The sequence below is a fragment of the Hypanus sabinus genome, chromosome 7 (assembly GCF_030144855.1).
Source record: "Hypanus sabinus isolate sHypSab1 chromosome 7, sHypSab1.hap1, whole genome shotgun sequence".
Lineage (NCBI taxonomy): Eukaryota > Metazoa > Chordata > Chondrichthyes > Myliobatiformes > Dasyatidae > Hypanus > Hypanus sabinus.
The window spans coordinates 127633631-127644794 of NC_082712.1; the positions used below are offsets into that span (position 1 = coordinate 127633631).

The window sequence follows — 11164 nt, forward strand, 5'->3', positions numbered from 1 at the left end:
AATCACACCACTCTGTGTACATAAGTGTATTGCACCAAACTAATCACACTGCATTTTGCTCAGCCTTTTTTAAAACATTTTACAGGATTGCATCCTTTGAATAAATCAAGGAATTTTTCTGTTGGTAATCTAATCAGTAAAGCAGCTATTTTATTTGTACTAGTATTTAATTTTTCCTGGTGTAAAAAGTTTTAGACAACATACTTGGAGCGAGTTGAATAGCTGATTAAGAATAGTCTCAATGGAAGACACTAGCGATGGGTATGATTGCACTATTGCTATCATAAGGAAGAGTGGGAATAGGTCTCTGATGGAAGCAAGAATCTTGGGCTTCAAAAATAATATTTTCTGAATTGTATACTCTTAATATTTCAAAGAGAAGAATGTTGTGATCAACCTTGAGTCCTTGTGTTTGTTAATATCCTATAATTTGTCCTGGTATTCATTTGTCTCACTGATACTGAGCTTTTACTGAGTAGATCATTGTTTTCCAAAATCACAAATGATCTCCAACCCCCTTTCAGCCTCAACTATTAGACAGAAGTCCTTTCACATTGAGCTCTTTCTCAATTCATTAATAACATATTTCAGCCAAATAACACTTGTAATCAGTCTGATACAATGCACTGAAGCAGATCATTCAGTCACCTTGTGATGTTGACCATTAGGTACTCATTAATACTAATTAGATTTTCCAGCACTTGGCTCAAAGCCTTCAATGCCTGGTCTACTAAAGTGCTCATTTGAACACTTCATGAATGCTGTCACCAACTCTGTTTTCTGTATTTCTGGGGGTATTTTCGAAGTACTCGCCACTCTCTGGTCACACCCGCAATTCCTCTCAGAACTCCTTTGAATCTCTTACCCCTTACCTGAAGCTATGTCCTCAGGTTTTGTTCACATCTGATGAGGAGCAAAGTTTCCTATGGTCTCCTCATTCTATATACTATACTTCAATCATGTTCCCTCCTAGCCTCCTCTGCTCCAGGGAAATCAGGCATAGTGTCTCCAGTCTCCTTACATATTTAAAATTCTGCATCCCCAGAATTGTCCTCTGCATAATCTCCAACACTACCACATCTTTATACTTAGGTGGTGACCAGAACTGAATGCAGTACTGCAGTTTTTTATAAATTTGGAGTATAATCTTCCAGGTCTTGCATTCACTGCCCCGATTGAAGAAAGACCATAGGCCATATGCCTTCTTAACCATTATCTATTGCACTGCTACCTTCATTGATAATTAAACTTGCATATTAAGGTCCTTCTTTTACTCAGTACTCCGAGGACGCTACCATTAATGATGTAAGTCACTGCCTCAAAAGTTTTCCAAAGTGCTTCACATTTACCTGAATGAAACTCCGCCTGCCATTTTTAGTCCATTTTACCAACATGTCTCTGTCACTCTGTAGTGTTAAACTAGCCTCCTCACTGTCAACAACTTTCTTAATTTTTGTGTCATCTGCAAACTTACTGATGATACCTCCAGCATCCACACTTAAGTCATTCATATATTTTGCAGACAGCAAGGGTCCTGATACTGATCCCTGTCATCAGTCATCCTCTGTCTCTGTTGCCAAGTAAATTTTGGATCCAATTTTCCAACTTGCCTAGGTTGGACCATAAATTTTTACACCAATTTCCTATCTGGGATCTTGTTGAAGTCCATGTAAACTACATTACTGCAATGCCCTACTCTATCTGCCCCAATTATGAATGAAGGTAAGAGAAACTTGGAAGAACACTGCACTAAGTAAATGATGAGTTTATTTGCTGAGTAGTCCCCTAGGAATTCAAGCATTAATTTGGAAATGGCAGTTCCAAATTTCCATAGTAGTCTCCTGTCACTAACTTCCATTTTCTTTCACCAGTCTCAGTATGTTTTCCTGAACTTGTGTGCCATGGATTACATCAAATCAAACAAGAAGAGTCATGAAGAAGAGTCCATCTATGAAAATACACCTGCCCTCATCTATGAGAACACCTCTGCTATCCAAGCAGCTAATGGTCACGTACCTTAATGGAAATGATCCTGGACTCTCCTTTTTAAATTCAGCTGCATCATTTTCTTATTTGATTTCATAAATTATAAATGAACTTTATATTCATTTAACAAGGTATGTCTGAAGTTCCTTTTAATGCTGAATTGCTATTTTTTTTCAAAACAAGCTGGGCAATGGGCTCAGGAATTGTGTGAAATCTTTGAGAAACACTGCATAATTTGTCACAAATGGCTTGTTCATTCGGCTTCACTCAGGTTTCAGGCAGAAAGTGACCTCTTTAAGGTAACATTCAACTGAGGTGTGAAATGAAATTATCTATTTCAAGTATGTTTGTAAGGTATCTAATGTTTCTATGTACAATAAAATAAACTTGACAGATCGACTGAACATCTATATTTGAAGCATACTGCTGAATAAATATTTATAAAGTAATATCAACCTTGTAGATATTCCCAGAACCTGGGATAAACTGTGAATTGTTCCCAGAAATTAATCCCTCAAGTGCTTCCATCAAACTTAATGAAATGTTGAAACTACTATGTAGGATAATTACTTTCTTCAAATTCATACCACAGGTTAAATAAAAGCCATTTTACATAAAGTGAAGTGGAAAAGTAGTTGGATCATTCAGCAAACTCAACGTGGCATAGTTGTTTGTTCTGCTGTTTGTAGACTCCACATAGAAATAATGATTAGCCTGTATTGCAGTGCTGAATTTAACATACAATCAGCCTCAAATATATTAACCAAAGTCAGATAGTTCTCACACATCGTCAATAACATATGTCCTGTCAAATCAGGCTCTACTCATAGATGTTCTGAGCCTTGCACTATAAAGGACAAAACAGTGAAAAAATGGTTTAAAGAGCAGAGTGAGCCCATTAAGCTGAATGACAAATTGTATATCAGGTTGCATCTGGAATTCCATGTGCATAAGGCAGTGCATAAAAACAAAAATTGCATATATAATATTGTCATTGTTATAAGCTTTGATGCACATCCCAATCTAGCAGTGGTCTTGTCAAGGATCTCTCTTGAATTTTTCAGTCTTTCTATGTGCAGAGGTGTGGCTCTATCTTGAAGTGCTGCTGAGGAAGCAAGTCAAAGTCTGTCTGAGTGGTAGGGGTTTGTCACTGTGTTAGATATTAATTCAGTATCTATTCCATACTCAGTTATTTTAAAGGATATAATGTTTAACTTTGATTTAATCTTAAGTTTGTAGTGAAAAATCAAACCTTTCTTGGTTTAAGTGGATTTTATATCAATATGCTAAACATTTGTAGCTTCGCTTGGAAACTCATGTAATGATAGTTTAAATTTAAATGTAATTTATTTTCTGGTCTTAATACTGTATAAGTAAGAATGAATAGGGAATTGGTAATGTACCACAGCCAAGTATTTTCCATTGAATTTGCATGGAATCCAAAAACATTGTTCTTGGTGTATTCATTTTAAATTAATTTTAAATTAATCTTCTTATCAGGAACTGCATTGATTTAAGTAAGATGTGTTATTTGGGGTTTATAGAGCTCTGGAAATACTGCATGGGATGCACTTTGTAAACATGCTCATTGGGACTGCCTTCGGTCAGTGCCATTCTGACAAGGAATTCCATGTTCATCAAAGATCATGGATTTATAAGGGAGACCAAGTTACTCTTGACTGTCAAACAGATTTCCTGGTGCTGAACAATTTCTTGTATCACACAGGCAGAGTCATTGACAAAGCTCGTCATGTCTGGTAATTATGTGTTGTTTGGGAGGACAGAATAATTGAGAAACTGAAGTTCAGCTAAGAATATTTAAAATTAAGTAAACCAGGATGGGGCAGCCACACTGCATAAACCTCAAGGCCAAGAACTGCTGAAACAATCAATGTACATCTCTGGATTTTGAAACAAATTGGTGGTGAAACATTTGTGCATTAGGTGATTAGGAAAGGTAGTGATTATATTACTAGATATTTTGGAACTAAATGAATTTCTAATTTGAATTTCTAATTTCAAAAGCATTGACACTTAGATAGTGAATTTTAAACCCCTTTTAGTATTTGTTTAAAACTGAGAAGAAATGAGCTGTCAATGGATGGTTATTATTTCTAGATTACACAATATTTGAAGGGGGTTATTTTATGATGGGACAGGAAAGTGAGTCCCAGGTACATCTATTCACTCTTAGGAACTCCAAGGCTCTCTTTTGGAAGGGATCTAATAATACTGGCCAAAAGAAGTCCATTAAAAGATTTTTTTTTTAGCTAGACATACCAACTATAATTTGACAATGTATTATCATTATGTCCTTTAGGTTACCATAGCATCATAGAAAAATACAGCACAGAAACCAACCCTTCAGTCTATCTATTCCCTGCCAGACTATTTAGAGTACTTACTCACATCAACCTGCAGCCAGACCATAGCCTGCCATCCATGGACCTATCCAAACTTCTCTTAAATGTTGAAATAAAGCTTGCATGTTTCCCTCATGTTCTCCTTAAACTTTCACCTTTCACTCTTAAATCAATGACTTTCTCATTGTAGAAACATAGAAAAACTACAGCACAAAACAGGCCCTTCGGCCCTTGTACTGACATCTCCTCAGTTCCCAATCCCCAGCACCTTAAACCTATGTCCTCTTGTGGCAACCATTTCAGCCCTAAGAAAAAGCCTCTGACTATCTACATGATCAATGCCTCTTGTCATCTTGCACACCTCTATCAAGTCACTTCTCATCCTCCATCACTCCAAGGGGGAAAGGCCGAGTTCACTCAACCAATTCTCATAAGGCATGCTCCCCAATCTCTGCTGAGACTTTCCTCTACCATTCCCACCCCACTAACAGTATCCAAAGCAGTATGCCCATTGTTGAGGGGGATGGCCACAGAGGTACTCTGCACTGATTGTTTAACTTATTTCCCCTTCCTGACTGACCAAGTCTCCTTTGACCTGCATCTTGGGTGTAACTACCTCTCTACATGTCCTATCTATCACCCCCTCAGCTTCCCGAATGATCCAGAGTTCATCCAGTTCCAGTTCCAGCTCCTTAATGTGGAGGGTTAGAAGCTGGTAGGAGAAGTTGTCAGGGACATTGGAAGTTTCATTGCCTTCCACCTCCTGCAAGAGGAGCATTCAACTATCCTGCCTGGTGTCCCTACTATACTAACTGAGCAAGTATAAAGAAGGAAACCAATAAATAAACTGGGGTTAAAAAAAATCTACCTACAACTTCTATGCCTTCTCTCACACAAGCTTCTTCTCACAGAAGCTTTGAAGAGCTAAAGCCACAGATAACCACTGTAAAACTGTTCATTTTTCGCTATCATCTTCAGTGCCATTGTTTCAGCCCTCTTCTGAGCCACTGGACAGTGAGGAACATAGCAGAATCCTCTTGTCTTCAGGCATAAAGAATAGTAAATACTTCCAAGATATCCATTCCCTTGTGTAGACCTTCTGTCAGCTGAGACCACCATCATTTATGGGAGAGTGGAATTTAGATGCACTTAGTGAGCCTTTGGTCGGGGAGTAACAGTAAGCAAAATGAAAGCTTTTTCCAGAGTTGTTGTATATTGTTTCCAGCATCATTGATTGGATTTGTAAATGTATTAAAATCTGTCCAGCCTTTGGCATAAGCAACTTGTGCAAATAAACAAGGGTAGAATTACAAAGTGAAACAATAGCTGTGAGCATCAACACTGTGGAGACAGATGCAGGAGCAAGAATCTATATGCAATTGCACTTTCTATCGATGGTTTTACTAAAAGGATCGATTTTAAAGTAGATATGTATATCATGTACATAATGATGTATATCAGATAATACATAGTACTGTATTGTTGAATTGCACTGGATGCATCTTTGGGAGAAATCATTTTATTCTGTCTGTTCACTTATTCATTGTGTGATATAATTTTATCAGATGTAGAATAATATTTGAGATTGTGATTATCTGATATACCTCCAAGTTCAATGGATGCTGGTAGATCTTTTTGATTTTGCTGTGTTATGATGATGTCTAAATCTTATTTTATAAATAATGTATCATGATTTTTTTTGCTATTAAAATTATCTTTTTATTCTGTGGCCTTGTTTGTGGAAGTAAGATCAAAGATTGAATTATCTCTGGGAAATAGAGGAAGGACTTGGATGTCCCTTTCGTTGAAACATACACAATCAAAAGCATTCAAAGCAATCTTCCATCTGATACAAGCACTGACTCATAAATCTAGCATGAGCGGATATAAACTTTATGCTTTAACTTGAGGGGGTGTTGGAAGAGCAATTGGTTGATTTCAGTATAACCTGAATGTAATGGAAAACTTAGTATCCTTTCAGGTCAAACTTCAGGAACCTACCCCATAACAGAAAATGTGGAAATGAGCCACTAAATACTTATAAAGGAGGAGAATAGTTATCATGACTGCCTCTCATGTCTACTGCAACGAAAGCTCATACAAGCATCAACAGTGGAATACAATACCCAGACTATCATCGAAATTTGACATCAAAATCATGACAGTCTTGCGAAAGGGAAATCATGGCTATCTCAATTGTTTATTTTTTGAGGATGTGATTACTAGAATAGATAAAGGGAAGGCAATGGATGTGGTGCATTTGAACTTTTGAACTTTCCGAAGTCTTTTGTTAATATCTCACATAAGAGGTTAGTGCGTAAGATTAAAATACAAGATTACATAGAACAAGAACAGGCCATTCAACCCATGATGTTGAATTAACTAAACCTCACATGTCTGCATGTGATCCATACCCCTCCATTCCCTGAAAATTCATGGATTTTAATTAAAAGCCACTATTGTATCTGCTTCCATCACCACTCCTAGCAGACCGCTTCTCATGCCTACTGTGTAAAGTAAGCTGATCCCACAAACCTCCTTTAAACTTTTCCCCCTCTCACCTTAAATACACATGACTAATCCATCAGCATTTAGCAAAATAAAAGCTTCCTGTGATTCCTTTTTTATAATTTTTTTTATTGAAGTTCATCATCAAACAAACATTTCCATAAGATGTATTTCAGACATTGTACATATATATCATATAATCATATATGTCATAAATCTCCACAAAGTATTTATCTGAGGTATACACTTATAGAAAAGAGTGGAAAGAAAAAACAAGCAAAAGGAAAGAACTATGTACAAGTAGGGAGTGATTTTTTTTACAACATATTCATTGATTTGTGAGAATTAAATCAGGCCTATGAGGAATTATGTAGTTAAACCATTTTTCCCAGTATGAATCAAATTGTTCCAGTTTAGGATTAACAGATGTTGTTATCTTCTCCGTTTTGTAAATGTCCATTATAATTTCCATCCATGTATTTAAAGTTGGGCTCTCCTGTGAAAACCATTTCCTAGTAAGAGTCTTTTTACCAGCCACCAACAGTACATTCATTAAATATTTATCTCTTTTCAACCATTCTTGAGGTATATATCCAAAATATATGGTCTTACTCTCTAAGGGTATTTCACATTTAAAGATGTCTTGTAGGGCATTGTGTATCCCCTTCCAATATTCTTAATAACAGGGCAGTCCCAAAAAATATGATAATAACTTGCATTTTGTTTTCCACAATTTCTCCAGCAAACAGGGAGGTTACTATCAAATACCCATCTGATCCTATATAAACCATATAACCATATAACAATTACAGCACGGAAACAGGCCATCTCGTTCCTTCTAGTCCGTGCCAACGCTTACTCTCACCTAGTCCCACTGGCCCGCACTCAGCCCATAACCCTCTATTCCTTCCCTGTCCACATACCTATCCAATTAAATGACAATACTGAACCTGCCTCTACCACTGCTACCAGGTCACATCCTGGTGACTTGCTTAATTTAAGCATACTAATTGCAGCTTTTAGTTCAACTTCAGTTATGTCAGCAATCATCGTTCTATTTTGTTCTTCACTTAAAGTGAGTAACTCTAGAGAATTCAAGAAAGTGTTAATTTGGGTTATGCTTCCCCCTGGAACTTTGGAATATATAGTTTTGTGAAACACTTCAAAAGCTTCTTGAATTTCACTTAGCTTATTCTTTATCATTTTTGTTCTTGGGTCCCTAATTCTATGAATTGTATTTTCTGCTATCTTTTTTTTTCAGTTTCCACACCAGTATTTTCATAGATTTTGATCCACTTTCATAATGTCTCTGTTTCAGAAACATTAAGTTTTTCTTGATTTCTTGCGTAGCCAAATTATTTATTTCATTCCTAATTCTTTTGATTTCCCCTAATGTATCCTGTGCCAAATTCAATTTGTGTTTTTTCTCTAGTTCCTTCAGCCTATTTTGTAATTCCTCTAATGTTTTATTCCTTATTTTTTTCTAATATGAAGATATCACTATAATTTTCCCTCTTAAGACCGCCTTCAGACTATCCCAGAAAATCAGAGGTGAAACCTCTCCATTATCATTAAATTCTAAGTAGAGTCCAATTTCTTTATTAATTTTTTCCTTAAAGTACGGATCATTGAGTAGATTTGAATTTAGTTTCCAAATAGTATTCTTTGGTTGTAGGTCAAAATCAACAGGTAAATATATAGGTGCATGGTCACTTACATCTATTGTCCCAATTCCACAGGTGTTTATTTTGTCTTTGTCTTTTCCAAATGTTATGAAATAGTCTATTCTTGTATATACAGAATGTGGAGCAGAATAATGAGTGTAATCCCTTCTTCCGGGGAAAAGGGCCCTCCATATATCAATTAAACTGACATCCTCAAAAAGTGTATTAACTTTCTTATGTAAAGATTTTGTTTCATAGGTTTTTCCATTGGAAGAGTCTAAGTTTGGTTGTAATTGTAAATTTAAGTCTCCCCCACATATCAGGAGACCTTCTGTTTCCGTTACCATAATATCAGTAATTTTCTGAAAGAAACCAATATCACTTCCTGGGGGTGCGTATATATTCAATAGAGTAACTGAATTTCCATCTATATTCTCCCTTACCTAAATATATCTGCCATCTTTATCTCCCATTTTATAGACAATAGGTGCAGAAGTAGACCATTCGGCCCCTCGAGTCTGCACTTTTCCAAAATTTAGCTTACTTGAGATAAGAATAGCAACTCCTCTCCTATGTCCTGATTTATATAAGGAGGAAAACAGATTAGTGAAGCCCATTCTCTTTAGTTTTTTATGTTCATTATCACTTAAATGAGTTTCCTGTAAATATTCTACATGGGCTTGTTCTTTTTTCATTTTGGATAAAATTCTCTTACATTTAATTGGATTTAATAACCCATTGACATTAAAAGAAATTAATTTTACCTTGTCCTTAGCCATCTGTATTTATCTGTCAATGTATCATTGAAATTAGAACAAAACTTAATCAATCTTAATCAATTCCTGAACAAATAAGAACCAAGAAACACAAATAATAACAAAAATGGCAATGAATGTGTGATTCCAAGGCTGAGGTCTCTAGTAGATGACCCTGTGTTGAGCTAGAGAAAATGTCTAGCTGTGGGGGGATAACTCCTCCTACTTGTGAGTTGAGGGCCCCCATTGCAGTATTCATAAAAGTCAGTGAACAAATCCATTACACAGAAAAGATTTCCCTGTGTACCCCTCATATATATATATATATACACACACATGCATACCACACACACACACATATATATACACATATATATTCTCATTTTGGTGGGGAAAAGGAGTAAGTGAGCGAATAAAGAATAACAACTAAGTAATATAAAATCCACATTATAATAAGTATTTCTCGAGATAGGTATATCACTGTTTACTTTTGCTTCCGTTTAGCTTCTCAACATTTTTAAAGTTAGCCAAACCTTATGGCTCTTCTGAAGTGGGTGAGGACTGTCTTCGGGAAACTCCCGGTCTCTTCCTGATATACTTCTCTTGGCCTCCTCCCGTCTCCTGCCTTCTTGATTCTCGCACTATTTCCCAAGTGGAGTGGGATAATTCCTCTGCCAGGCTTTCCCTCGGATTGGTCACACTGATGGGCAAACCTCGGGCCTTCATGTCTGCAGTTGCCTCTTCCACTGTCTGGTACAACCGTGTCCCGTCATCATAAAACACTGGAAGTTTAGCAGGGTACGGAGTTTGAAATCTGATCTTTTTTTTGCTTTAGTACTCGCTTTACTTCAAAGTATTCTTTAAGTTTCTGCAGGACCACATCAGGGGATGTAATCTTGATCAAAATATATTACGTTATCATTTAAAAACACTCTCTTCTTACCCCAGGCCCTTCGTAGAATCTCCACCTTGGTGCTGTACCAAAGGTATTTAATTATTTTTGAACATGGCTTATCTTGGGTAGACTTCAGGATTAATGCGCAATGCGTTCTCTCAATTTCCAGCTCCATAGTTGAGGGAAGCTCCAGCGCATCCCGCAGCAACTTTCTGTCAAATTCCGCTCCTTCGGGAACGTTGTGGATTCTGATACTTTTCTGCCGTGATCTTCCCTCCAGGTCAAGCAGTTTACCTTCTTGGTGATTTAATATTTTTATCATTTTACTCAGTATTCGTTCAACGTTTTGAACGCGATCTTCCACCTTCTCAATTCGAGTCTCTGCCACCGCTATTTTTTGATTGACGTTGGTAAGCTCTGACTTAATATCATGTAGCTGATGCCTTATTTCTTTCTGGAAATCCCTTATCTCTTTCAAGATTTCAATCATATTCGCCATTTCACCTGAACGAAGTCCAGCGTCCATCTCACTAGCACGCAGTCGGGTAGGAGAACCGCTCGCTGCACTCCTCTCGGCCGCAGGCTCCACAGTGTGGCTTTTTTTATTTCCATTCTTTTTCCCCATTCTTTCCCCTCTTTTCAGTTCAAATATTTTTCAAAAAATACTACATTTGATGGGTTAACAGGGCTTAATACGCGTTTTTCCAGAGGAGCTAGTGACTTAAGCTGCCATTCTCAACGATGACGTCACTGGAAAACCCTTCATGTGATTCCTATCAAAATGATTATAGGAACAAATTGAAAAATCATGGAGTTGATGTTCGAAATAACAGAGGATTTAATAAAGACTGGTGCGCAACCAGTCAAAGTTGATCTACCTGATCATGGATTTGGCAGAGCTTTTCCATTCTCAGTTGATGAGTTTACCAGTTAAAATTACATTTTGATAACAGAATGGCGACTGCAGGAAGACTTAATCATGTAACGGACTAG

At 36.9% G+C, this 11164-nt stretch overlaps 1 protein-coding gene across 1 annotated transcript in view; it reads left to right on the plus strand.

The window, feature by feature from the left end:
* Positions 1-6078, plus strand: part of LOC132397544 (uncharacterized) — a 215824-nt gene extending 209746 nt beyond the window's left edge. Inside the window, exon 65 of the mRNA XM_059976370.1 lies at positions 1872-6078. Coding sequence (XP_059832353.1) covers positions 1872-2021 — 150 coding nt within the window. The 3' untranslated portion in view covers positions 2022-6078. The remainder of the gene's footprint in view (positions 1-1871) is intronic.
* Positions 6079-11164: the final 5086 nt, after the last annotated feature.